This window comes from Rhea pennata, chromosome 16 (genome assembly GCF_028389875.1).
Source record: "Rhea pennata isolate bPtePen1 chromosome 16, bPtePen1.pri, whole genome shotgun sequence".
Lineage (NCBI taxonomy): Eukaryota > Metazoa > Chordata > Aves > Rheiformes > Rheidae > Rhea > Rhea pennata.
In genome coordinates this window covers 12787319-12814780 of record NC_084678.1, presented here as the reverse complement: position 1 = coordinate 12814780, position 27462 = coordinate 12787319, and the positions used below count along the sequence as shown (strand labels likewise).

General features: G+C 36.2%; 1 protein-coding gene across 6 annotated transcripts; it reads left to right on the top strand.

The window, feature by feature from the left end:
- LOC134147922 (serine/threonine-protein phosphatase 4 regulatory subunit 1-like) lies at positions 1 to 27286 on the top strand. 6 transcript variants are annotated; one of them, XR_009960109.1, is made up of 22 exons: positions 1 to 152; positions 283 to 327; positions 7459 to 7591; positions 7990 to 8096; positions 9657 to 9799; positions 10327 to 10473; positions 12867 to 12974; positions 13921 to 13986; positions 14499 to 14657; positions 15128 to 15321; positions 15676 to 16112; positions 16554 to 16786; positions 17062 to 17154; positions 17667 to 17852; positions 18137 to 18298; positions 18914 to 19014; positions 20406 to 20526; positions 21385 to 21519; positions 22272 to 22413; positions 23469 to 23829; positions 24416 to 24605; positions 27257 to 27286. XR_009960109.1 is itself a non-coding variant. In XM_062589509.1 (20 exons), the coding sequence occupies exons 1-20, from the start codon at positions 146 to 148 to the stop codon at positions 23621 to 23623; spliced, it is 2874 nt and encodes a 957-aa protein (XP_062445493.1). In that variant the 5' UTR covers positions 1 to 145; the 3' UTR covers positions 23624 to 24277. The 6 variants fall into 6 exon arrangements, 1 of the variants encoding a protein (XP_062445493.1); XR_009960108.1 differs by lacking the exon at positions 27257 to 27286 and having other exon boundaries at positions 24416 to 25469; XR_009960111.1 differs by lacking the exons at positions 1 to 152; positions 27257 to 27286 and adding an exon at positions 832 to 942 and having other exon boundaries at positions 284 to 327; positions 24416 to 25469.
- Positions 27287 to 27462: the final 176 nt, after the last annotated feature.

Below are 27462 nucleotides of genomic sequence, written 5' to 3'. Positions count from 1 at the left end.
CCCGGCGGCCGCCGGGAGGCGACGCGCGCGCCCCGGCAGCGAGCGCTTATGAAACCGGCCGCGTTCCGGCGGCGCCGGGGCTGAGCTGGGGTCGGGAGGCGCCGGCGGCTCCGCCCTCGCCGCTCCTGCCCCTGTCCATTCCAAGATGGCCGGTAAGTGGGGCTGGGCGGCGGCGGCGGGGCGCGGGTGGGGGGTGCCGGGCTCGCTCATCCCGGCCGCCGCCGCCCTCGCCGCCGCCCTCCGAAACCAACGCCGCGGTGTCTCTTTTGTTTCTGTTCGTAGGGATCCCTTTGTATTTTGTGGATTTGCAGGATGACTTAGATGATTGTGAGTAACTGTTTTTATTTTTCCGTCTCCTCCTTAGGCCCTCCCCGCACTCCCCCCACCCCGGGCCCTTCCCTCACCCTCGTTCCTTCTCCGCATTTTTTTTAACCCAGATCAGGGCGAGCGAGGGATTTGCGGCCGCCGTGCGCGCAGGGCGCCAGGGTTCGCGAGTTAAAAGCCCGCCGCCGCCGCCCGTCTGGGCGGGCGCCGTTCCGCGGCGCGGCTGCCGCTCGGCGGCTCGTTCCTGCGCTCCGCCTTAAGCCTCCGGGCCGTTGCGCTCGCGCGTGGGGCTCGCTGGCGGGCAGAGCCTCCCTCGGGGGCTCCCGGCCGCCGCGGCGGCCCGTCCGTCGGCGCGGGGAGGCGCTGAGGCGGCCGGGGGCGCTGGCGCTTGCGGGCGGCAGTGAGGAGAGCGCCGGCTTTCCTCCCGACTCCTGTTTTTTTTTTCTTTTCTTTTCCTTTTTTTGCTTCCTCAAACGGCTGCTGAGGAGCTGAGTTCTGTATAAACAGCGCCTCAGACAGTGGCCCGCGAGGAATCTCTAGGAGGGGAAGATGCGGCCCGTCCGGCCCTGTGTTAGAGGAGTGACCCCTTTGTTGTTGTCCTCGGAAATCAGCCTCGTGGTAATGCAAGTGAATGAGAATTTAAATGCTTTAGAGGCTGCTAAAAGTATTCATTCTGCTTGTCTTACCACCTCGTGGCAGTGGCGCAGACATTCGGCGGGACGTGGTTGCTTTGGGCACGCGTGTACCTCAGAAGCGAGGAGTAGAACAAAGCTAAAGCTGCCTTGCGCCCAGGTGGGCGAACGTCAGCTTGTGCTTCGAGGCTTAGCACGATGCCTTGGTTCTAGGCTAGGCTGACAGCTCCAGCTCTAGCCGTGCACTTCAGCACTTTGTGACGGGATTAGGGCTGCATGCGTATCAGACAGCTTGGTAAGAACCCTTACTTAAAACTAAGGAGATGCATCTTGGCTGCTAGCTATTTAAATTTGCATTGAGATTTCGCTGGCTCTTTGAATGCTGGATTGGCTTTTCTGTTTAGAAAGTAAAACTGATGCTTGAATTAGTTTCTTGTGATTCTTATTGATTCGTTTGATGTGCAAACTTTGTTTAATAGTAGTTGAAAATGTGTAAAAACGTGTAACAAAGATGTTTTTTCCCTAATCTATTGTAAAGAAGCAAATGTAGGAAGGAGGCAGTCTTGAGGAACAGCAGGAGAAACCTGGTATGCAGGGACATTCTCCTTCACAAGTGGGAAAATCGTTCTATGGAGTTATGTTAATTGCTGTTGTTAAATGTTGCTTTCTGTCTTGGAGGTTTCTGCATTTTACTACTAGATAGCAGAAAAAGTTGTCATTTGCATTTTCCTTAAGTTTAGGAAAAAACTTCAGGATTTTTTTTTTGAGATGAAAATGATGTATAAATGGCAAGATTAGTTGTATGTAAGACTTGTGGTAGTTCTTGGCTTGTCTTGTGTTTCTATCTTGATGTGCATTGCAGAATGTATCTTTAACAGATAGGTATCTTATGCAGATAGATTTATTTGTAACAATTTGCACCTTAATAGATTTAAAATTAAAAGAGTTTTCATTTCTAAACTCAGTTACCTATTTGAAAAGCTAGAAGTCTAAAAAGTTGTAATAGGAAGAACTTAGAGGATAATACTTGAAATAAATGTATTTAACAGATACAGATTTGAAAACTTGATAACACTGCGTAAGAAGCTGCTTAAAAGAGAGGTACTTAAATGTTATGGTTTACTGAAGTAAATGAAACAAGCTTTTTGTGAGGACCTTTGACACCAAAATGTGTGCATATGTTGAATAGAGGTTTTAGATGAAGCAGCAGCTTGCTGGTACATTTGAAGACGCTTGTGTTGGATTTAAAGACAGTTTTGCAGAGGTCAATGTATCTATCTCATCTTTTGAATTCTTTTAACAGCAGAAAAGCTGCAATAGTTGGTTCTGCAGTACCTTACCTTACATGTTGAAAAATCTTTGTTTTCTTCTGGGGCTTTTTTTTTTTTTTTTTTTTTTTTTTTTAAGCCTTCATAGTGCTGATGAATACTTAGCTATTTAAATTGATTGAGTCTTTCTGAATTGCTCCCTGCTGCTCTCCCATTTTTGGAGGTAAAGCAATCCTCCCTGTAATAAAGAAATTAAAGATACCAGTTACTTTAGTTTTGTTTGCTGAGTTAAGTAGAAGCAGCAGCAGCAATAAATGCAAACTTTCCCATAGCCCTCTGTTATGTGTCTTGGGACACATGATGTGAATTGGGAGTGATCATCATTAGAGGTTAAGAGGGTAGTTTGTTCTCCATTTAGTGTTCAGCCTTTGGCTGTTCTCTATTAAGTGCTCAGTTTTTGGCTATTCTGTTGAGACTCTCAGTATAGAATTTGTCTGGTAAGTTGATTCAAAAGAAAAATTATCTTTGTAGGCAAAGTTAAAAATTTTCAGACAAACCAAATCTTGTCGCGTTTGAATTTGAAGCAGTAATTAATAAACATTTTTTTGTGGGTCACTTAAAATTTGTTGTAAGAGTGAATCAGTTTCAGAATGAGCATGTGCACAAAGGGAGGAATCTATTTTAAAGCACTACTGACATCTCATGATTTAAAAATCAAAGGTCTTCATTATGTTCGTTAACTTGACAGTATACTTAAAATTATGGCCTTGAAAGTTGTCTTTTTTGTTATAGTAGAGTTCAGAAGCCCATCTAGATTGAGATATTTTACTAATCCAATGACTAAAGAAAAATATGTATAAGAAAGAGTCCATAATGCATTTGAAGAAACTCTCAGTGAAATTAATCACTGGAACTGCATTTCTGCTTTTTAAACTAAATAAATTAGTGAAATAGTGTTATTCTCACTGAGGAAAATGTGCTGTGTTGCAGTCAGTTTCACTGAACAAAGAGCCTGGAGGATTACTTTGAATTAGGGGAAGCAGTAATAAAAATCTATGTAAATTCTTGGAGTACAGTTAAAAGCCTGTTTTTGTAAGGCAATACAAATCCCCTTCATTAAGTAAAGAAAACATATTTTAAAGCATGTTTTTGTCCTGAAAACTGAGCGAGAAAATGCCGCTGCTCATGAGATTTTGCACTGTGAGCTAGTGTTTAATATTTTGGTTTTGAAAATTGGATAGTGATGAAGTGATACTAGCTAATGATGTTGAATTGCATAGTTAAATGTTGTGATACCACAGGTGTTTCTTGTAGGCTCTAAGCAGCTTTTGAGTCTAGTAAAACAAAGACGTATTAAATTCATTTTCAGCTGTGGATATTATCTGTGGTATTCTCATATATAGATGGATAGTTTTCAAATTTGTTTATCTGATATCTTCAGAAGGAAAAACACTAAATGCTTGGTTCACCTGTGGAAGAATATTAGATACGTTAAGATCATTATTTTTCTTCTGTAATTTATTTTCTAGTACGCCAGTATATTCTGAATTTTAAAGTAACTTTTTGTGAGAAGGAGAAAAAGAAAAAAACTTTAAAAATGCATGAGAGAAGACAAGGATGGACCCTGCTGTGACCATTTCTAATCTGTGTGTACTGAGAGGGTTGAAAAAAATGTGAGGTATTTAACTTTCTTCATCCTGAGCATAACATAAGTATTTTTTTCTGTCTACCCTCTGGTCCTAGGAGTGCTGATGTTTGCTTAGCTAATTTAAATGAATAATAGAACTGCTCCAGGTAGTAAAATTAAACATGTTCTTTATGTTTACAAGATTGGTCCCAGCTGTTCTATTGTAGTCAAACTCATGATTGAGGGTTATTTTGATGTCACTTAAATTGGTAGGAATTCTGTTGAAATATTTGAAGAGGGACCAATAGTAAAGTGAACTGATAAGTGCTTTTTAAACTGTTTTTTAATTCAGGAACAAATGGGCATTAGATAAAGTTAGTAGCAGACATTGATTTTAAGCTGCAATAAATCTTCCTTTATACAACAGGTGGCTAGCATCAAGAATTAGATAGTGACGCTGTGTGGATTTTAAAATGTATATTATTGTAATTGCATGGGCATACGGATTGTCATGGTTTGTTTTTCGAAATGGAAATAAGATTGTTTCATCTTCAGAAGGGAAATCAGCTATTCTACATACACTGAATAGTTTCCTATGCGCTTGAGTTGGACAGTAGTTTTCTTTTGAAGCAGAGAAATACTGAATGTGGTAGCATTCTCTTCAGGTGGTATGCTTGATGGGAAAGCTAGCCCTAGAACATGTAAACATGTCAATCCCTGTTAGGTGTGTGTTATGTAAAGTATACATACTTGTGCAGATACAGCTTTTGGGCACGTCAGTACTTCAAAAACATGTAAGGAGAGAGTAATGGTCAGTTGAATGGGAATAAGAATGTCATTAAAAGAAATAGGTAGCCTCTTATAAAAGGCTACAAATACCTAACCTACATTTTTGATGATGTAGCTGTGAGTTTGTTTCTAGTATCTGTGTGTACCTGTGAAAATGCGAACAGTAGGTCTTGTCCCAGTGTTTTGGATTGAGTCCCATTGAGCTAGTTGGAGCTTAATGTCTCAAAGAATTGCAGAATTCAGAATTGCTCTAGTCTGTTAATTCAGACAGGTTCTTAGGAAACACTGTGCTTTCAAGGGACACCAGTTTGCTGCTCCCTCACTCCAAAGACCCAGGTATAGCACTTTGCCTCAAGTATGTTCAAATAATTTCTTTCTAAGATTAGCTATTTCTTTCTGAGATTAACTGCATTTCTGTGGAAAATATTTTGGCCTGACTTTGTGCCTGGTGCTGAAACCATGTTTCTTCAAACTTCAGCTCAGAACATACATAATTTGCCCGTTTCTTTCACTTTTATATTGAGAACAGTGGAAGGATGTGTGTGCCTGTTCTAATAAATATTTCCTGGTAAAAGGAATGGGTAACTCTTGTGAGTTTGAAAAGCAAAGTGATTCCCCAAAGATCTTACCCACTTAAGGAAGATAAAAAGCAAAAACTGAGTGTTAAATACTTGGGAGCTAAGTTATATATGTGAAATCATTTTTTTTCTTCTATAGGAAAAAAGCCAAGAGTTGGTACTAGTATGGCTTAATGTTAATTGATTTATACATGAGGTAAAGCACCGAATCAATCCAGTATATGAATGCAGTCTAGTCTTTCACTAAGACTTACTGGTAATCAAATGGGTGTGTGTGTGTGTGTGTGTGTGTGTGTGTGTATAAGTGATTTATAGAGGGTATTAATATGGTTCAGAGCCAAAGTTCATTATGTCAGGTCTCAGCTAAAGGGTTCTTTAGGGAAGAGGGTTGATAATATAAAACTGAAGATAAAGCAAGTGTGAGGGTAAACTGGAAGCTTAATGATCCTGATTAAGGCACAGCCATTTTAAAAAGATTGTTGTATCAGAGACCTTGGAGTTACATGTGCAAGTCATTTAACCTACTGATTATTTCAGATTGCATTTTGGAATAACAAGGCAAGAAGACTTAAGAACAAACAAACAACCCCCCTCAAAAAAAAAAAAAAAAAAAAAAAAAAAAAAAAAAAAAGAAACCCCAAAGGTCCCCCCCCCCAAACCCAGCTTTTTAATGATTGACAAATATTGGAAGGACTATAAGTTTTTATTAAACTAGAATAGTTGAATATTCAACAAATGTATATGTAAAGTCTGTCAGTGGGAGAAGCTATTCCTGTTCATTCCACTTGGGCAAACAGGGCAAACTGATGTTAGAAATGAAATTAATTTTGGCTTGCTTTTAAGTATTTAGCCAAAGCATTTTTTAAAATGAAATTATTATGCAACTTTTTCTTCTTGAAGACAGGAGGTCTCTTATCTAAAGGGTCGTAACCTAGGGTACCTACATTATGTTCTCTTAGTCTTGGTTTAAAATACAGTTTATCTGGATTGTCATTTTGCTTTCTGTTCTTGCCAGTTATGTTCTTCCTTTACTGATTTAAATACCCGATACCATGTCCTGCTAAGCCTAAAACTGGTTGTTATCCATTCTTAAGACATACAGTGGCTTGCAAGAGACTTCTTGTTGAGTATAAGTTGTACCAGCACAATTACTATGACTGATAATGTAGTGGCTATATTATTTATGTGAACAGAGTTTGCATGTTTCTAGGGGTATTTGGTGGGAAAGTTGTTAACTCAGAGGAGGAGTAACAGCTACTTCAGTGCAACTATTTCTGTAGGTTTCTGCTTTCTGTATGTGTGCTTCTTATTCATTGCTGAAATAAGAGAACGTATATGAAAGATTAATACTGTTGCAGGCAGGTTATTTGACTGTCTTTATGTTGCTATTTCTAAGGAAAAGGCATAAAAAATAGCTTGGCCTATCATCAAAGTTATCTAGTTCCCTTTCCACTTCATTGTCAGTCTTATAAATGTTACTGTCCATATCCTGTAATCAAGTGTATGTTACTGATTAGATGCTTGTAAGACTGAATGGATAAACTTCAACAGTTGGTATGGTGAAATTTCGTTTAAAATTTCAAGTTAAAAGTACAGAAGGATTTAAAAGAAGATAGGTTTGCATGGGAAAGACTGTTTTTGATTGATCTGCAGTAGAAAGCTTTGAAATATATTCACAAGTAAGGTGAAGTTGAGGTTTTTCACAAAGCTACAGATCTGATTTAGATGGGACATGGGACTCGGTAAATGCAGTAAGGAAAATGTACCTTGCTAACTTTGAAATAGACTCAAGATTTTGCTGCTTTAAAGCAATATAGCTTTGGACTTTCTGTCATTGTTAACATTTCTGTTTCTTTTAATAGGGACTGTTTTTCCTTCTGGATTTCTCTGTAAGCTCATAGCATGAAATTTTGTCAGCTGAGCTTATCTAACTTGCAGTGTATGTGACTAGTCCACTCAAATTGCAAAGCAGAATGTGTTAAAAGTCAAGGATATTATGATAGTTAAGATAGATTACATTTCAAGGATTGAATTTGCGTATGCAAGTGGTGTTCTTGAGTCCACTAGGTGCAAATTAAGATTTCTGTAAGCAGTTCCTGGTAATACACAGATATATTTGCTTTGCAGAATAGATCTAAAAAGTAACACCATAGATAGTGGTACTATGATAGTATATTTTATATATTTTTTGCTGACTTTGTTTCATTTCTTTGTTTTTGTTGCTCTTTTTGTTTTTCAAGTTGGGTTTGAAGATTATGGACCAGACTGTGATAGCATGAGGATAACAGCATTCTTGGATATTCCTGGGCAGGATAATTTGACTCCATTGGCTCGTCTGGAAAAGTACGCTTTCAGTGATAACATATTTAACAGGTGAGGGTATAATAATTATACTTGATAGTAATCTGAGTCTTGCAAGACTGTGAATCTTATGATATTTCTTATACTATACTCCTAAATGTATGCCTAATATTATTTGTTTCAATAAATAACTACTACATAATAATATACTATATTACTATATACAATATACAAATAAATGACTATTATATAATAATCTCCAAAAAGACTAGTTTTTGTTCTTGGTCACTTGAATAAGATGTCTGAACTCTGCCACCTTCATTGTGTTGGGATGTGGAGAAACTGTAACTAGTTTGTCTGGATGTTAAGAGAAGAGGCACACTTAAGGTGCCTGTTTACATTTGCTTAGTTTCTAGTCTCCTCCCATCTATATGTTGTTAGCAGGCATTTAATATATTGTTCCTCCACAGGCAAATTATTGCTAGAGGTCTTTTGGATGTCTTCCGAGATTTCAGTAATAATGAGGAAGATTTCCTGACTGTAATGGAGATAGTTGTCAGGCTCTCTGAAGATGCAGGTTTGAAATTTTCTTAATTCTTGTAACTCATTTTACATGAAAGTTATGATATAAAAAACCCAATGATTTTAGATTTTGAGAAGGCAAGGAATATTTACAAATATTGAAGTTATTTGAAAAACTTACATGATGGAAGAACTAATTTCAGACTTTAACTTCATATGGCAGCTGGTTGCTCCAGACTACTGTAAAAATCACTTGATTGTGGAAATTACTTTTTTTCTGCTTTGAAAATTCTCTCCCTTAACTTGTATCTAAGCACAGAAATCACTGATTAATGCAGTGATTTCTGTTGAATTCAGTAGGGACACCTGGCCTTTAACACCCTGAAAGTTATTGATAACTTAAAATCCAGGGTTATTTTTAAAAAATGTTAATTTGCTTGAAATATAGGCATGTTGTAGCATGTATATGTTGGAAGTGAAAATGAAATTAAAAGCTATGCATTTTTACCTCTGTTAGATCTGGTATTTATTCAAGGCTTACAGAAGTAAATTTAACATCCACGTGCAGTCTTTTGATTTCTTTGTGTTTGGGGGTATTCTAAGTATAACAACAGAGCTTCAGGTTAATGTAGGATTTTAATAATTTTTCCTAGTTTCACATACAATGGTATTTGTATATTTAATTGGATATTAGAGGTCTATATTCTTTCATTTTGGTATTTTGAATTTAAATTTGAACTGGCTAAGTTTTAGAACTTTGTTTTTTATGATGCTTATCTTTCTCCTCAATTTCTTTTTTTTGTTTCGCTTTTAAAAGTGTCTGGCTTCTGTTTTGTTTCATAAGGCCATGAATTTTGCCTTTTGAAACTTTTATGTTAGGACAGGAAGTAAATTCTTCTGACTTATGGGTCTGCTCTGACTTTTGACTACTGGTTAATTGGCAGAGCAATACAAAATATAAAAAACATTTGAGTACTTCTGTACATCTAAAGACTACTGTGAATATTTGTTTATTGAAGTTGGAAAGCATTACTTTCTCTGTTGTGTTTGAATGATATATATATATTTTCAGATAAAGGAAAATCATTAACAGCAGTATGTATTAATGAAAACATGAGAACTTTCTGTGAAGTATTTTGACTTGTAGGTGTATAAATGCAGGTATTTTTACTTACTGTAAGGAATAAACGGGGACCAAAATAAAATTTTCACAGAAATTGGTTATATCTGAATGCATGTAAGATGTGCTTGGTATGCTTAGTGCAACTTGGTTAACTGTGTATGCACAGTTTTTCAGAACAGTTGTGTGCTTTAAAACTTTACGGGTGTACATTCATAGTACTTGGGTTTTCTGGCTAGCTGCTTTCATTTTATCTGATTCATTAGAACACTAATCCTAAATCTCTGGATTGTGGTGTTGTATATGAGGTTATTCTATCTTATTCAGCTTTTAAGAATAGGCAGTCTCAGTGGTGATATTTCCTTACGTTTTGAACGTTTTCATTTTCACTGTTGTGAAAGCATTTAAGTGAGAGAAAATGCTGTGTTTTTTTTTAAGAGAGCGTGATTGTGACTTTGAATTTACTGATGCAGTTCTGACTTTTTTTATTATCAGAACCAACTGTACGTACAGAGCTGATGGAACAAATACCTCCCATTGCCATTTTTCTGCAAGAAAGTCGACCAAAATTCCCAACAGCATTTTTTGAGTATCTTATGCCCATAGTAGTGAGATACCTCACAGATGTTAACAATCAGGTAGGAAACACTAGACTACATGGTTTGAATATTTGGAAAATTCAATGAAATTGAGGCATGAGGAAGAAATAATGGGAAATCCCTTGTTAATTGATACCTAGCTCGTCTGTCGTGCTTTATTTACAGATTTCATCACACTTTGCTAGGGAGGTCTGAATAGTGGGGATTTTTTTTGTTTATTTTTTGTTTTTTTTTCACTTCCTACTGGAGAGAATAGGAAACTCAAAAGGCTTACCCAGCAGCATATTGGCACAGTCTATTCTAGGAACTATGCCTTAAGTCCTGTCCTATACTTCAGCTTCTGGCTGCTGCTCCTCAGAATTTGGTTTAAGGACATCTAGCAATGATAGGAAAATGTAGTTCTGTATTACTAATACCTTATATTGAATTTTTCTACTCTTTTTTTTTTTTTTAATAAAGAACTTGTACTGAGTTTGATGAAAATGTCTTTTGTGGTTTTCACATTATCAGTTAATTTTGTTTTTAGTGATACACTTCCTTTTTTCCTTTTTCATTTAAATTAATAGGTTAGAAAGGCAGGTCAAGAAGCGCTGCTTGTACTGATAGAACAAGATCTCGTTGCTCAGAGTGACATTGAAAATAAGGTGTGTCCAATTCTGTTGGACCTCTCTGCTCCTGACAGTGAGGATGAGTACAAGGTGGAAGCTGTGAATGTAAGTGAAGCTGGAAGAAAGCTTGTAACTTCGATTTTATTGCTTTTTAGGAAATGTATTTATCTAGTTTATAAGATGGTCAGTACGAGAGTCTGGAAAATTGAGTTTTCTGACAGATTTTTAGTTCTTGTGTCATCACTTGCTGTCTGTCATATCACTAATTACGAATGTCACTCTGACTTATTTAGTGTCTCTTTTAATGCTATTTAAGGTCCTTTAGAGTGTATTTATAATGATTTTGTGCGATGTTTTCCATCTCTTATATTTAGTAAGATAAAAATCTTACCTTCTGAATTCAGAGTTTTACGTTTTGTCATTGAACTTAGAACTTTCTACACCATTATTGTCTCAGAGAAGGAAAACAGTAACAAACTATTTATTAGTTGCTCTGAGAATTCAGAAACTAGTGTGATACAGCTGAAGCTTGGAACCATAGCTTAGATGTCTTAACCTGTTAAGTCTTAAAAATATAAGATTCTTAGTAGTATGTAATCATGAGTACCACTGAAACAATGTGATATTTTTTTAAAAAAAGAACTTGATCAGGACTTGGAATATCGCATTGAGAATTTGCAAATAAGACTAGAGTTTGTACTTGAATTAAATTCAAGAAAACAGAAAGATTGTCCTGATTAGTATTGTATCGTCTTTTGACCAAGTGTGGAGGTATTTCAGAAAATTTTTTTTAGCAGCTATACCTGCATGTACTTGCAATGAGTATTAAGAAGAACTGTTGTTGCTTTTGATCTCAACAGTAATTAAGATGAGGTCCAAGAATAGTTTTGACATTAAATAAAAGCTTTTATTGCTTATTTTTGTTTATTGATTAACATTGAATTTTTAGTTTAACACAAATCTTTTTTTTATTCTGTATTTTTTAACATATCAGGTTTAAAGAGACCATGTTTGTATTTCAAGATGCTAGATGATTGTCAAAATCGATGATGAAATAACTTTAACATGTGGTTATTTGTTAACAGCCTTATTTTAATTTTTATTTAAGATTACATTCTCCAGTAGTTTCTTCGCATTTGTTCTTCCAGCTTTCACATTAATGTTGCAAAAATGTATGAATGATGACCACAATCTTTAACTTGAAGTGTCTTGGAAAAAATTCTCCCTGTTCGCTTTCAATAAATCAGTTGACCCCAAAGAAGTGCTGGTGTGTAATTACATTTCAGCATGGATATCTGACACTTGACCTGTAAAACAGGTTTACCAGCTAGATTTTCCTCTTCCTTGTTTGGGAGTTGAGCTTAGGCAGTTTTCCAGGGTGACATCTGAGCACCAGATGTCTTTCAGAAGTTTGACAATATGCAGAGAGTGATAGAACAGTATCTTTTTTAATTGTTATTTAGTATTCTAGTATGAAGGCAAATGTTTCTAAAAAACAAAGCTTATTTTTATGGAGGTTGAAAGTTTCAATTATTTATTTTGGAAAAGTAAAAATAGAAGGATGAGTACTGTGAATTTGACAACACTTGTGTAAGCATGTAACTCCCAGTGCTGCAAGCAGAACAGCTGAACAAAAAGGTGCGTGGGAGCTCCATTCTCTTTACAGTTGCAAGTGTAGGATTACAGTAAGTTACTCTGTAAAGTAGGAGCTGAAAGGAAACATATAGTCCAAAGTACCTGATTTTTTCACACCAGAAACATGATTTGTGATGTAGTTGAAGTTGACAGTTCCTCAAAATGAGGAGCTAAATTACTTTGTGTTACTAACTCTTCTTCATTACATTGAGATGTTAATTCTTATAACTTTTGAGTATGAAGCCTTTAAAGTGTGCATTAGCTAATACATGCAGTTAGTGTGTCTTGCTTTCCTTTTTCTCTTCTGTTGTTTGGCAAACTCTTATTGTATCATGTTGTCTGTTTAGACTTTGTTCCTATAAGGAGCTGGGAATGTTCTTGTTTTTAAAGCATCTGATCAGTCTTCTGAAAGTCAAAGCGTTTACTTACATGTCTAGGATGTTTCTCAAATACACTTAAAGATTGTGGTTTTGTACGCTGGCTAGTGCAGTGGAATTTTTGTTGTCTTTGTGCAAAAATATCAGTGTATGCCTCACTGCAAAACAACTTGAAAATACATTTATCAATAAAGTCGATTTATTGTCTTGTTTATCCAATTAAATAATATGCAGAAGTGTTATGTTCAGATAAAGGGGCATAGAATGATAAAGTATGATTGTACAGAAAACTACACTTCTGCTTCACGTGAATAAGTGTATGAAATTATGAATTAAATAAAAGCACTTGGTATTCTTGAGTAATGGTAGATGCTTTCTTTCTCTCTGAAGTAATGTTTAGGAAGAACATCAGACCATGTTTATAGGTTGTTTATTGCAGGAATTTTTTTTTTCTTTATCTTCCACATCTCCCCTTCTTGATTTCAGATAATCTGTAAAATGGCTTCTATGCTGAGCAGATCCACTGTTGAGCACATGCTGCTTCCTCGTTTCTGTGAACTGTGCAGTGATGGGAAACTGTTCCAAGTCCGAAAGGTTGGCATGGTATTTTCAAGCTTGAAGTTAAAATGAATTTTTTTTCATTTTAGTTTAATTTTAATTCAATTTAATTCACAAATGAATTTTTGTATGTTGCTGTTCAAATGTTTATGTTGATAATCTAATCATTTTATTTAATTGGTATGGTTATAGTTTCTTTAGTTCAATAAAGAAATAAATAGTAGTCCTTAGTGAATGGCATTGTAGTAGATCTGCACCATTGAATGGTTTTGCATAATCTTTTTTTTTTTAAGCCACACTTGTTTACATCCTCTAATTAAAAAGTTACCAATTTTCCACCTAGTTTCAAAAGCAGAAATTCAAAAACACTCTATTTCAGACATTCTCTTTTCTTACTATTTTTTTTTTTAAGCCTTGCATTACTGAAGGGAGAAATCTCAGAAGTATGAAGTGTACTTCAAATCATGGTTGAGAATGAAATTGCTAGCACAACAAGTCTTGGAATAATTCAGTAGACTTAAGGGTCATGTAGAGCTTCAGCTTGATCCTTAATGTAAGGCATGGTCATTGGAATTTGATCTGCATCATACCCTTATAAGCATATAGAATTAATAGGTATTAGCTAAATCATATATAAACACAGTGACAGCTGCTGCTCAAAGTCATTCAAACACTCAAGTGGGCTTTTATTATCCCCTTTAATGCTTACTGAAGTAGATTACTTTGCAATGCAGAAGCATATCCTACTATTGATTTCAAAGGCATGTGGCTTATGGAAGCCTGCTCTAATGAATCTTTGTCCAGGATGAGGAGTTAATGTTACAGGATACAGTTACATAAGTGAAATTTCAATAGTCATTCATATGAAATTATTAGATGGGATAAATAACGAATGGTAAAGTTGATTTTAAAAACAACAGCAAACCACTAATGAACTTGAAAGGTCCAGGATTTTATTCATGACTTTTTTTCTTTTTGTTAGATTTGTGCAGCTAATTTTGGTGACATTTGTAATGCAGTTGGGCAAGAAGCCACAGAGAGACTTCTGGTATGTAAAAATCAAACCTACTTATAAAAATTGTATTTGTCAGCTCAAAAGGCTTAATTGTGAGGGTTCTGTTACTGTCTTCTCTGGAAATCCATCAGTGTGCATATAGGAATTTTAGGGGATTTGGCAAAGGCTTTGGTTGCAAGTATACAACAGGACTGTGATTGATCATAAATAGATATTTTTCTGCAAAATGCTTCCCCTGCATCTTCCCCCCAATGTAGTTGACAACCTATATGTAAATTTTAAAGTTACTGACTCTCTTCCTTTCTCTGAACTAGATGATCAGTCAGTTTAGAATCTCAGAATAGGCCATTAATAATTCTTCGTATTTTTTCCAAGTGTGTTTAATTATGCATAAAATCCTAATGAAATGCATGGGAGAAATAAATTTATTTTCTTCCCCCATTTTGTCTTGAGCTCTCATTGTCTCCCTTTCCCAAACAAATACCTTATTATAAAGTTGCTATAGTATCTCTTTAATTAGTCTTCATTTTGCTTAATTTTGGCAGATTCCGAAGTTCTTTGAACTTTGTTCAGATAGCGTTTGGGGAATGAGAAAAGCTTGTGCTGAGTGCTTTATGGCGGTGTCTTATACAACATCCCCAGAAGTTCGTAGAAGCAAACTATCCCCACTCTTTATCAGTCTTATTAGTGACACTTGCAGATGGGTAAGTAACTTGCTCCATAACTGGTGCATCTTCCCAGACAAATCATACACAAGTAATGAGCAAGTCAAAAGCGTACTGTAAATGTGCTGAGTTTGCATGGACAAGACTCTAAAGATCAAATATCCTATTTTTTCCCCTCTCTTTTGTTACTTAAAAAAAAATCTGTTGTTAATTGTTAAATTTCTATCTGAGCATGACATTTCTAAAATTTTGCATCTAAAAATTCCTTGGAGTAGACTGTACTATTTGAAGTAAGAAGTAATCTCCTTCAAATCTTAACTTTTTTGAATTTCTTTACTGTGTTTGTAGATATACACTTAATAGCCTGACATCCTTGCTTAAATGTCACTTATTTGGTATTAAATGAAGCTGTTCTAGTTAGAAATAATTTTCAACCAAATTTTATTTTTCAGTATTAACTCTATGGTAGTTGCATGAATCCTGAATATTATGTCTTCATACTTTTTCAGGTCCGTCAGGCTGCTTTTCAATCCCTTGGCCCATTCATTTCTACCTTTGCAAACCCTTCAAGTGCTGGTCTTTACATCCGAGAAGATGGTACACTGAGTATCCGACCTCCTCCACAAGATACGACTTCCAATTCCTGTCAAGCAAACAACAATATAAATTTTATGTCCTCTAATACAAATGTTGCGTCTTCCAGGTAAATTATAGGGAAGATGGGAAGCAGGCGAAGGGAAAAGAAAGAGCGTAATTATTTTACTTGCTGTTCAGGACTAAAAATCTTGAAAGTGTGGTTCCTGGAAAGGTATAAAGAGTGAGGTTGCACATATGTCTGCTTGAGTGTAGCCACATTATTGAAATTTAATTGACTTTTTGATGCTCTCGTAGAAGAGCAAAGGGAAAAGTGATGAAATAAAACATAGCGCTGACACAGCATCTATCTTTCTGCAGAGCAAATAAGCTTCTGTAGTTGTTGCTGTCTTGTAAAGTATTTCACTGAAAAGTACTGATCCAAGTTGCTTTAATTTGGATAACTGTGTGTGTCTGTTGTCAGTTCAGAGCAACCAATGGAAATCAAACCAGAGTCATCGACTGAGGAGACTTCAGCTGAAGTTAATACAGTGCTCTCAGTTAAGAATCTAAATAAAGACACATGGGAAGCAAGTACAGATTGTTGTACCAGTTCTGGAGAAGACTTAACTAGGTTGTCTCAGGGAGACAGTGTTGCTGCTGGTGTCATAGAGGTCATTAAGGAGAGCAATTTTCCAGGAAGGAACTCAAGACTACAGTCTGCTGAGGATGTATTTAATACTTTCTTGTACTGGCGCCCTCCTCTGCCTGATATAAGCCAGGATCTGGAGTTGCTTCAGTTCAAGTCTGAGAAGCACAAAGAGAGCTGCTCTGTGCAGTGCAATAACTGTGTTGCCAGTAATGAAATAAAAAAAGTTCTGGAAAGCTTACAGGAGCACATAGATGATCCAGATGTTCAAGGTGAGACTTTAACAGTAAAATGATATTTCCTCCGAACAGATTTTCTCACAACCTTTACAAAACTCTTGACTGTTTTAATTGCTCTGGTATTCATAAGGTGATGAGACCTCCTTGGGTAGCAAATTATTTTGCTTCACACTCAGCTATAGAAAATTATGCCATCTTCCCAAGACCTAAACTATCTCTAGAACAGGTGAAGTGTTTCTAGCTTCTGCTGGCCTGAGAAATAGAATTGGATACAACTACGAAAGCAAAATCAAATGTGAAAGTTTTATGGAAGAGAACTAACACTTTCATTTATAATAGGAAATGCTTCCTAATTTACTGTATCTGTGCAGCTTAGGTGGGGTTTCTTTTTATCCTTTCACCTTAAGTAATTGCAAGCTTAATGCTTTTTAAGTGCAGGAAGGAAACTAAATTGTCTCCTTTTGTTTTATATAGCTCAGGTCCAAGTGTTATCTGCTGCTCTCAGAGCTGCTCAGTTTGATTCCATCAGTGATTGTGAGACCAAAAAAATAGAGAACAGGGGCAAACTTCAGAATGAAACAACTATTTCAGATGAAGCAACTATTTCAGATGCTACCTGCAGCCAGGTGGAAGATGATACACTTTTATCCCATGCATCTCAGAACGGCATCAGTGAGCAGTCTACCACCAGTGTATTGAAAAGCACAGTGAGTATGCATTGTGCTGTATGGCTGAAATGAATTCTTACCAACTGAAGTAGTGTGTATGTTCATGTACTCGTACCATTAGCCTTTTTGTCAATATGGTCGTATTGTGATTATCTCAGTGTCTGTTCTGTCTTTTTGTACTTGCATAAAAACGTTGAACAAGACTTTTCCTGTAAAGGGCCTTTAAATTGCATTGTTCTGTAGTGTGATGCTTTGAAATATCCCAAACAACGGTAAGTCTAATTCATTTCGTTAACTGGTATGTTCTTTTACAGGACTTGGAGGAACAACATAGAGAAGCCAGTGTCTTTTTGAAGAAAGAGCAAGAAAATAATCCACCATTTGAAGATGACAAGTCAAAATTACAGGTGATTAAGCAGCATATAACCCCTTTAGTGGAGCACTGGGTACAGTTCCTCTTGTGTTCAGTACAGTGATAGCTTCTATGAGTGATCAGTCGCGGAGAGTGAAGCAATACTCTGGGTGAAGAGAATTCTGTTTCTAATTAGAAAAGTGTGAAAAAAATATGTTTTTAGAAAGCGAGTCTCTGAGCAACAGAGGTAGGAACTGACTGCTGTTTTGTTACAGGATACGTTGTCCATCTTCAACAAACATGAAATTTTGATTTGATGCAATGTGTTGATAAAGTAATATTTGCTGCTTGTTGACTGCTCTACAGTCTACAGAGGACAGATAGCTGAAGGAGTCACGTACAGTCATTTGTAAAGCTAGCCCACAAAACGTGTTTGGCTACTGTTTTCTATTTGCTGCCAGCTGGTTGGCAGTAAGAAATTACTGTAGCACAGCAGATGCCTTTCCTTTTTGATCCTAAATTAACCCAAAGGAAAAAATGTTATTGATTTACTGTCTCTATCTACAGGATATAATACCGCAACCTTTATTAGACCAGTACTTGTCAATGACTGACCCTGCTCGAGCCCAGACTGTTGATACTGAAATAGCCAAACACTGTGCTTATAGTCTTCCTGGGGTGGCCTTAACACTTGGCAGGCAGAACTGGCACTGTCTGAAAGATACGTATGAGACTTTGGCCTCCGATGTACAGGTAAAACAACTTTTTTCTCAACTGATGAATCAAAACTTTGAGAAGCTTTTTTGTTCAGATTGCTGCACTGAAATGATAATAGCAAATAGTGCTAGTTTGTAATAAGGGATAAAATGTACAGTTAATATAAAACTCAAGACTTAAAATTCATAAATATGTTAAATGTTTTCTTCTGCTGTGTAGTTAGCCTTTTTTTTTCTCTCTCAATACCTCATATATGCGTAGTTCAGAAGCTTCTTTTAGTTATGATACCTAATTTAGTTCCCCTCTTAAACTATTTGCAGTGGAAGGTTCGTCGGACACTAGCTTTCTCCATACATGAACTGGCTGTTATTCTGGGTGATCAGTTAACAGCTGCCGATCTGGTGCCAATTTTCAATGGGTTCTTGAAAGATCTGGATGAAGTGCGCATTGGTGTCCTTAAACATCTCTATGACTTTCTAAAGGTAGGAAAATATAATGTAATTCTTCAAGATTATACAGTAAAGTCAGCAAAAAAGGTCAAGAGAATTTCTTACATGAAATGTGCAGGTATCAATATCTAATTACAAACGTTTGGTTTTGTGAGGTACTGCCAGTCTTTGTGTATGTGTATTCCCTTTCTAAGGTCCTTCACTTCTCTGCTGTCTCATGTCCCATGAAGATACTGAAACTAAAAACCCTTTGTAAATGCTCCTAAGTGTTGTAGAAGAGTTAATATTTTTGTGCAGTCAGGCTAGCAAGGTAGCCATGAGCAATTTATGATTGGGATAGGAAAGAGCGAACACATCTTTGAACCGCTACATAATAAACGTAAATCTTTAATTTTTTTATTGCTCAATCTTACACTCAAAGATGGAGCTTTGACAAATATCCTTGCAGAAGTGATCACGTATGTATTTTCCTAGATGTCAGTCTTCTGCATGCAGGTACTCCACTGGTGTGCACAGTCTTTAGTATCTTGTAAATGATCACTTGCCTTCAGGTAGGAAGATGCAACTTGTTGTGAACAGAAGAATACACTGAAGAACGGAGTTTTTAATTTTATCAGCTCTGTGTTAGTAATGCTTTTTTTTCTTCAGCTACTTCATGCAGACAAAAGGCGAGAATATCTTTACCAACTTCAAGAATTTGTGGTGACTGATAACAGCAGGAACTGGCGATTTCGTTATGAGCTGGCAGAGTAAGCTTGTAAATTTTTTATTTTGATCAATGTTACTAACTTGGAGATAGCTAATTGTGCCCAGAATTTAGCATGCCATAACTTTGAGTTAAAAGATGACAGCCGTTCTTTATTAAGGAAATTAAAGGCCATCTGACTGCTTTTTTTGCAAGTTGTGTTTTAATCAACCGTGACTGAAAGTGAATGTTATGATATGTCAAAGGGAAGGTCTGCTTGGTGACATGTGGCTTATAAAATACAAAAACCAGATAGTATCTATCTGATAGATGCTGAGGTCATACTTTAAATTTTATTCAGTTTCGACTTCTGTGTAACACGCTCTTCCTGTTAAATGTGCTGTAGGTGCTTGAGCTGGGGGTGATGATCTTCAGAGATCCCTTCCAACCTCAACCATTCTGTGATTCTGTGACCATCTGTGAAGTCAGTAAATGGCATACATGAGGTCATTTGTCTAATAAGTACATAATAGAAAAGCCCCCCCCCTTTTTTTTAATTTAGTTTGCAGCTAAAATGACTTTCATAGTTATCTCGGTGCTTTATTTGGACTATTGAAGACTTACTCTCCTTTCATACTTCTTGTAACAGACTAAATCTGAGGTGCAGCAGTGTTGTATGAAGTTACCTGACCTCTAGTGGAGAGCTGCATTTAATTTCACAGAATCACAGAATGGTTGAGGTTGGAAGGGACCTCTGGAGATCATCTAGTCCAACCCCCCTGCTCAAGCAGGGTCACCTAGAACACATTGCACAGGATCATGTCCAGACAGGTTTTGAATATCCTCAGAGAAGGAGACTCTTCAACCTCTCTAGGCAACCTTTGGGTACCTCTAGGCAACTGGAACCTCTAGGTTCCAGTGCTCTGTCCCTCTCACAGTGAAGTAGTTCTTCCTTATATTCAGGTAGCACTTCCTGTGTTTCAGTTTTTGCCCATTGCCTCTTGTCCTGTCACTTGTTTGTGTGTGACTGCCAGTAATCTACCAGTGCTGGATGGCTAGAATGAGTTTGTGCATTTTCTGAAATGTAGATCTTTACAGTGAAGTAATTTTATTTCTTCTGTACAAGAATGTTCAGAGTATTGGCCTGAAATTACAAGGAAACTTCTTCTTGTACTTTGGTTTGTAGTTTTAGTTATTTGAGGTAATTTTGATGCCTTTGTACATCTACAGTTTGAGTAAAGATTTATACTGTGCACTACATGATGGATTAAAATATGTGCCTCTTTACATGTGTGCGCCTTTGAAAGTAAATAGAACAAACTATTCAAGAGCTGTGTAATAACCATGACAGTCTTCAAAACTTCAAATAAAACTTCCCTACATCTTGCAGGATGGTGTACTCAGAGCAGGTTAGTGTTGCCCTTCTCAGAGCTAATCCCTTTCTTTATGTTTCAGGCAGCTGATTCTGATATTAGAACTCTACAATCCCAATGATGTATATGACTACTTAAGACACATTGCACTAACTCTCTGCTCTGATAAAGTGTCGGAAGTTCGGTGGATCTCCTTCAAACTGGTAGGGAATCTGGTTTGGTTGTTGAGGAAAAGGATTCTTGTGAGGAATCTGTCCGTATAGTCTAAGGAAGCTAGTGTCTGTCTCTAGTCAGAAGCTACTAACCTGTGTGAACACTCTACTCTTTTAGGCAGATATTGTGAGGAAAGACATGTTTTCATAAATGTGGTAAAAAAATGGGGGGGAAAAAGTGGAACAAAAACTTTAAATTCAGTGAAAGCCAGACAACTCACAATCAGCAGAGAAAGATTTTATAAAATATTTTATCTGACACATTTCTTTTTAACTAGATGTAAATGAGAAAACAGATGATTTAGGAGAACTTCCTCCAGTTCTACCAAAAAAAAAAAAAAAAAAAAAAAAAAAAAAAAAAACCAACCAAACAAAAAGGACCCCAAAACAAACAAACACCTAGTCTTTCCTTAGATTTGGTTTGGTTTGGAACTTGATAACACCATTTCCCATGGGTGTTCTGAGTGAGTGGCAAGTTGTCAGTTTCTTCTTTCCCCGCCCCCCCTTTTTTTTTCCCACTCCTTTTTTCTTAATCTTTTTGGCAACACAGAAAGGCCTTTTAATGGTGGTTTTAATGTCTTCTAGTGATTTTGTTTGATTTGCACACACAGATTTTTAAAGACAATTTCTTCCTATCCCAACTTACGCTTTCTCTGCAGAAAACTTTTCTACAGTGTAAGCACAGAAATTTACTAAGGTCTGCAAGTAGAGCTGATTATACTGAATATACTATTTTTAATGTTCCTCTGTAAGAGTCAGAATTAGATCTTTTTAGCTGCTGATGCTACAATTTAAGTCTCACTTCAGATTTCCTTCCCCTGATCCCCCTCCCCTTCTTTTGTTCCACAGGTTGTAGCAATACTACAGAAATTCTATGCAAACAATGCAAATGCACTGGGATTAAATTTCATTAATGAACTTGTGGTGCGGTTCCGTCACTCTTCCAAGTGGGTTGGAAGACAAGCTTTTGCTTTCATTTGTCAGGTTGGAATGCTCTCTTCTATGCTTCTATGTATGTTTACTTTGGAGCCTGTATGAAGCTTTTCAGCATTGTAGGCAAAACTGAAATTTGTACCCCCAAAATTTTTGTTGCCATTCTTGAGTTGATAAAAGGCAGTACGAGACTTGGTCTGGTCTAAGCAGTAGCATATGACTATCCAAGTTCAAAGCTGTGGTTTCCATTTTGGGGTGTGCCTTCTGATGGAATGGTCAATTCTTGTCCTTCATGGCATTCCAGCAGCAAAGTGGAGAATTGGTGAGTGCTAAGCTGAGATGCATTTTTGAAATACTTACTTTGACATGGTAAGGGTTCACAAGATGTCTTTGAATTATCAATGGTTGTCAGATACTGAGAAGTGTTTACCTCTTTATTTTCACCTCCAAAACCCAAAATGGCTTGCTTAAGTAAAGACAGAATGCAAGGGGAGGGGAGCTGAGTGTTGGAAGGCGGAGGGATGGTGACAGAAGAGAGAACAGTGTTTCCTAGATTATATTTTGAAGATAGGTGTCTGCCCTTGCGAGTTAATCTTCATATGACTTTTGGAATGATAAGACATATTCGTAACAATATTTCAGTTTCATAGAGGTTATTTATTTCACCAACATAGAGTATATTTTTTCATAATTAAACGTTGACTTTTTTTATGGATAGGCCAAATTAAGGCTGGGAAAAGAATGGCAAATAGTGTATTTCTATCATAAATCTTGCTTTCTCGTGTTCTCCGTTTATCCTGTAGGCAGTAGTAGAAGAAGAATGTATGCCTATCGACCAATTTGTTGAACACTTACTCCCCAGTCTTTTAAGTCTTGCTTCAGATCCTGTGCCAAATGTAAGGGTTCTGCTCGCCAAGGCTCTAAGGCAGACCTTGTTGGAGAAAGGTGTGGTTATTAATTTCCTTTGAAAGAATTAATGTCTCATGAATTGTGTCCTTCCTCTGCCAGTGCAGTTCTCTATAAATGGGCTCTCTCAACTGGTAAAAGGACTTTTGGCTTTATTTATACTGAATACAAATTATACCCTATAATCTGGGATATTGCATTTAATTTCAGATTTAGGAATGTTTAAAATGAAATATTTCTTTAATTGTGAAACCTGCAGGGACTTTTCTTTATTAGAATAATTGTTCATCATATCACTAAAGGACCTGAAACTGACATTATCATTAATTTGACAAATGTAATATTTATCCACTAGAGGGCAGTTGCATACTTGTTTATAATGGAAAGTAATAAATGTTGCTGCTTACAGGGTTTTTTATGTGATATCTATAGCAAAAACATTTTTCTTAAGAAATTCTAATCATGTTAGATTCTTTTGATATATTTTGAACCTTTATGCTAATACAGTAGTTTTCTATGTGGTCTGGCAAATTAAGTGTTCTACCCTTTTCTGAAATGTTTTATGTTGTCTTAATCTTAAGCTATCAGCCCTATAGCTGATAAAGAATGTAATTTTGCTTATTGCCACAACTTACTGTATTATGGCTCCTTAAACAAATCAAAAAACAAAACCCAGGTGATCATTTGTTATTCAAAGGGAGATGCACAAGAATCTCTTCTCCTGTCCTTTTTCAGAGTGAAGTATGAAGTGTTCTGTAAAAACATTGTATAGTAGCTTCTAGAGCTTACTAGTAATTTTTCATGTAGGGCTCAACAAAAAGATTCTCTTTTAGAAATACCTATGTACTTCCTCAATAAGGCTAGGGGTGGGGTGGAATTCTAAGTAAAAGTAATTGAGTAAGAAGCATGTTTCTTTTTCACTCTGTCAGCTTCCCTAGCTTGCTGTAGTTTCTCTAAGGAGTCTCCGAATTGGATGGGCTACCTTAGGTGATTTTGGCAGCTTCTGTATTCCTGCAGTGTTACATAGTTGAAGAAAAAGTTTCACTGATTCTTTTGATTTTTGATTAAAATGGTCTTTTCTCCCCTTATTCTAGCTTATTTTAAAAGTGTTGGCAATCCTCATCTAGAAGCTGCAGAAGAGACGGTTCTAGCTTTGCAGTCTGACAGAGACCAAGATGTGTCCTTTTTTGCCACCATAAAACTAAAGCAGAATAACATGGACAATACTTCGATTGAAAAACAAAACTAATGTGTTCTATAAACCACAAACATCAAAATGGTTATTTGCCTCATGTTCACACTTAATATGAATGACATGGACAAATAAGAAAAGAACCTGTTGTCATCTACTTGAGCTGGAAGCAGCCTGTTCAGAAATGCAGTGATCTTCGTTTGATGACCACTTTTCATCTACAGCTGTGCATGATATGCATTAGCAGTTATTTTTTTGTTCTTGTAAGTGTAGGTGATAATTCTGTTGTCAGCCTGCAGTTCTGTACTGTATATAAATTCTTACATGTATTCAGTGTTCTGGTGTAATCAGGTTTCATATTCCTTAATGTACAAAAAGACAGACAAGTCCAGTAGCAGAGCTGTCTGCTATAAACTTGGAATGGTTTCTTAATTTTAAAACCTTGATAGCAGATTTAAGTAAGGATATTCCTTCCTCATTTTTATTGTTGCTTTTGTATTGCTTATAGTTGCATTCTTACTGAAAACGTGTATATATGTGAATAGCTCTTAAAATTTAGCAAAAAAATGATGAAGAATTTAATCCCATATCAGTGAAAAAGCTCAAAAATAATTTCATTTTATACAGTGGTTAATTTGTTGAAATTAAGGCATGGTTCATTTTTACTTGATGTGATATTTTTTTAAAGCACAGAGTTCAACATTATTTGTATACTGTGACTTTTCTATTACTTTGTTATTTCTAAACTATAGTCTTACAGATGTTAACACTGTTTTCATTACTGCAACAGCTTATAGTTGGATATAGACTTTTCATTTCGCAAACTGAAAATTACTCTTTCTACCCTAGTAAAGTTCACTTCAGTTAAGGGATTCAGTTTCTGGAACGTGAGATATATCTTCAGAAGAATATTACAGAGTTTTACAGAGTGCTTAAGTTTTGTACGTGTCTTTCATGCACACCTGATTTGGAAGAAACACCTTTTAACTGGTCCAGCATCCAGTCCCTGAGAATCTGCTATTTCATTCCTGACTAAGAGGTAAGGAGATTTTATCTGGGATATCTAAATTCTGCAGTGCTCCAAATGGTAAATGTTCATTTGTGTGTTCATGTGTGTATATACATACATATATGTTTATATACATGCACCCACACATATACATACACATGAATGTTTGCCATTTATGTTGACAAAATTCTCTTAATCTGCTAGTTTTTAACCATTTTTCAAAACTATAAAACTGATGCTTTTTGGTGGATCTTGTCCTCTGTTGTGCCCTAAATCTGCAGTTAACGTAGGACCTGAAAAAAATTTTTTTGAAAGATTCTCAGTAATTTTTTAGGGTTTTGGAAAGCTGATACTTTTGGGTGGATCCTGTTGTGTCTCAAATCTGCAGTTAATGTATGGCCTATCCAAAAATGAATGCCTAATTGCTAAAGAACGGTCTCACGTAATAACAAATTATTTTGTTCACACAAAGAAAGTATCATAAGTAGACCAGTGGGAATATTTCTTTCCCCTTATTTCATTACTGTACTAATTAAGTAGTTCAACTAATTTTTTGCAGAAACTATAAGTACTTTCTTTTTTTCTTTCTTTCTTTTTAATCTGGGTTGTCTACAATACTGCAAGTAGGTTCCTCAGCAGGCTCTGTATTTTTTTGGAGGGTTCAGTTTTGTATAGGTCTGTCTAACTAGTTTTGTATTATAATGTACAGTATTTGTAATAAATTGTTTTCTTGCAAGATCATAAAATGCTTTCAGAAGTTATAGTCAAAAACACCGTTGCTATCACTGCTATTACAGTAAACAGTATAAACTCTGTAAATTCTGCAACATTCTACTTTTTCTTAAAATATTTTTTATAATTTAAAACAAATGCTCTTCAATACAGACTTTTTAGGATTGCAATTTCTTAGCAAAAAATTAATTTTTTCTAATTCTAATATCTTTTTCTAATGCTGGCGTTATACTGGTATTTTCTAACAGTTCAAGTTTTCTAAGACTGTTCTGACAAGGGTTTACTTTTGTTTTTTATTAACAGCTCATTAAATTTCTCAGTACTGATCAAAAATTTTTTAGATGTGTACATATAAATGTTTTAAATGTACTGTATATAAATTAGATACTTCAAACATTAATACAACCTCGTTTGTTTGTCAAGTAATCTTAAGTAATTACCTTTCCTTGCAATAATCCACTGAAAAACACAAGCTTCTATATGTTTTAGAATATTTGGGTAGTTTTCATTAAAATTTTTAATTAGAACATGTGTAAACTGTAAGCCACTAGTTACAAAAATTTAACTAAAAAGCTAAACAAAGTTCTTGGTTTTTTAAAATATTTTGGTACCTCTCTAGCTCCAGAAATTCGTGTCTATTTTAAATGATATGATTTCAGCAGAGCTTTTAAAGTTGTTAAAACTGTAGTTGCATGCACTAATAGGAGATTACAACATAGTTCTTTTATTTGTAGGCAATGTGCAGGTGTATGAAACAGGCTTAACCTTTGCAAGGTTTGCTTTTTTTTTGTTTTAATTTTATACTAGAAATATGATTTCAGCATGACTAAAGACTGCACTTTACATCTTGTACTAGACAAATGTATGCAATGAAGAGTAAAGCTATGTGTTCACATACAGTTCTCTGGGTTGTTTAAATTATGCAAAAATTTATATTTTAAAAAGACAGATGGAGCAAAGATAGATAGTTGATCCACTTGCACAAAAGCAGTAAGAATACCCCCTTTAAAAGATTTCTGACTAAGGAACGTGAAAATAATGTTAGTGGTGCAATATTGCTTGGATATACTATAGGTAATTATCAGGCACTTGTAATCCAAAGCATGTTAGTCATGTTGCTTAGAATTCAGACTCACTGGTATGTTATGTATGGTGTACACATCTAACAGGATGCTGCCCTAGTGGCAGTTGTGTCTGTACACAATGTTATTTAGAGCCCAAATAAGTGGGGACACTCTGGAAGTGCCACTCATTTGTCAGAGTAGAGAATCTATGTAACTTTTTATTTGTATTTATCTCAATAAATCCTGTGACTGTTTTATGAAGTTAACTTGTAACTGACTTTTGTCATTAATGGAACATGAATGCGTTTTTTGGTTAAGGAAGTGTCTCCCAAGCATAAACATTTTGTCATCTCTTAAACCAGGGTTGAGTGTGGAATTTATTGTACTGTATAATAAAAAAAACCTGTAGATGGCCAGAGATTTGACACAGCTCTTTCTGCCCTTTTTCCTTAAAGGGGGTGTGCCAAAAGGGCTTTGAAACTCAAATTGTTCTAACGAAAACTCTAGCAAAGTCTATTTTAAATAGAGAAGTCATGTGCTGGGTGAGACTGGCTTTCAAATCCTTATTTTAAAAACCTTCCCTCTTCAAACCTCACTCCGTAAGGATGTTCTGGACTGGTATTTCACTTCAGTGTTGTTTTCAGGCTTCTTGTGTTAAAGAACTCTACATAGTTGCTGGGTCCTTAGGAAAAGAAAAAATATTAGTGGTGCCTGCCTGATGGGTTGGTTTTCCTGCCCTTCTCAGGAGCCTTCCTGTATATGTTGCTGCTGCAATCACCATCTTAGTTGTGTTTTCATTTGCTCACTGGCAGTTCCATTCTGTACTCTAGAACTTATCTCAGCTGCTGCTAAGGAATATATAATCTCCCTCCTCCTTTTCTACAGGCTTTCAGCTGATGCAAAAGTAAGGATAGCAAATGATCTTCTGCTCTCTTCCCCCCCCTCCCATTATGCCTACCCACACATTTTGAATAGGACACAAGACTCTTCTGCAATAAACTGGAAACAAACAAATAAAACAGCCGTATGCTTTCTTCTTCACTTGAAACTAAACATGTAGTTTGAGGTCTAAATTTGAACAAAGAAAACAG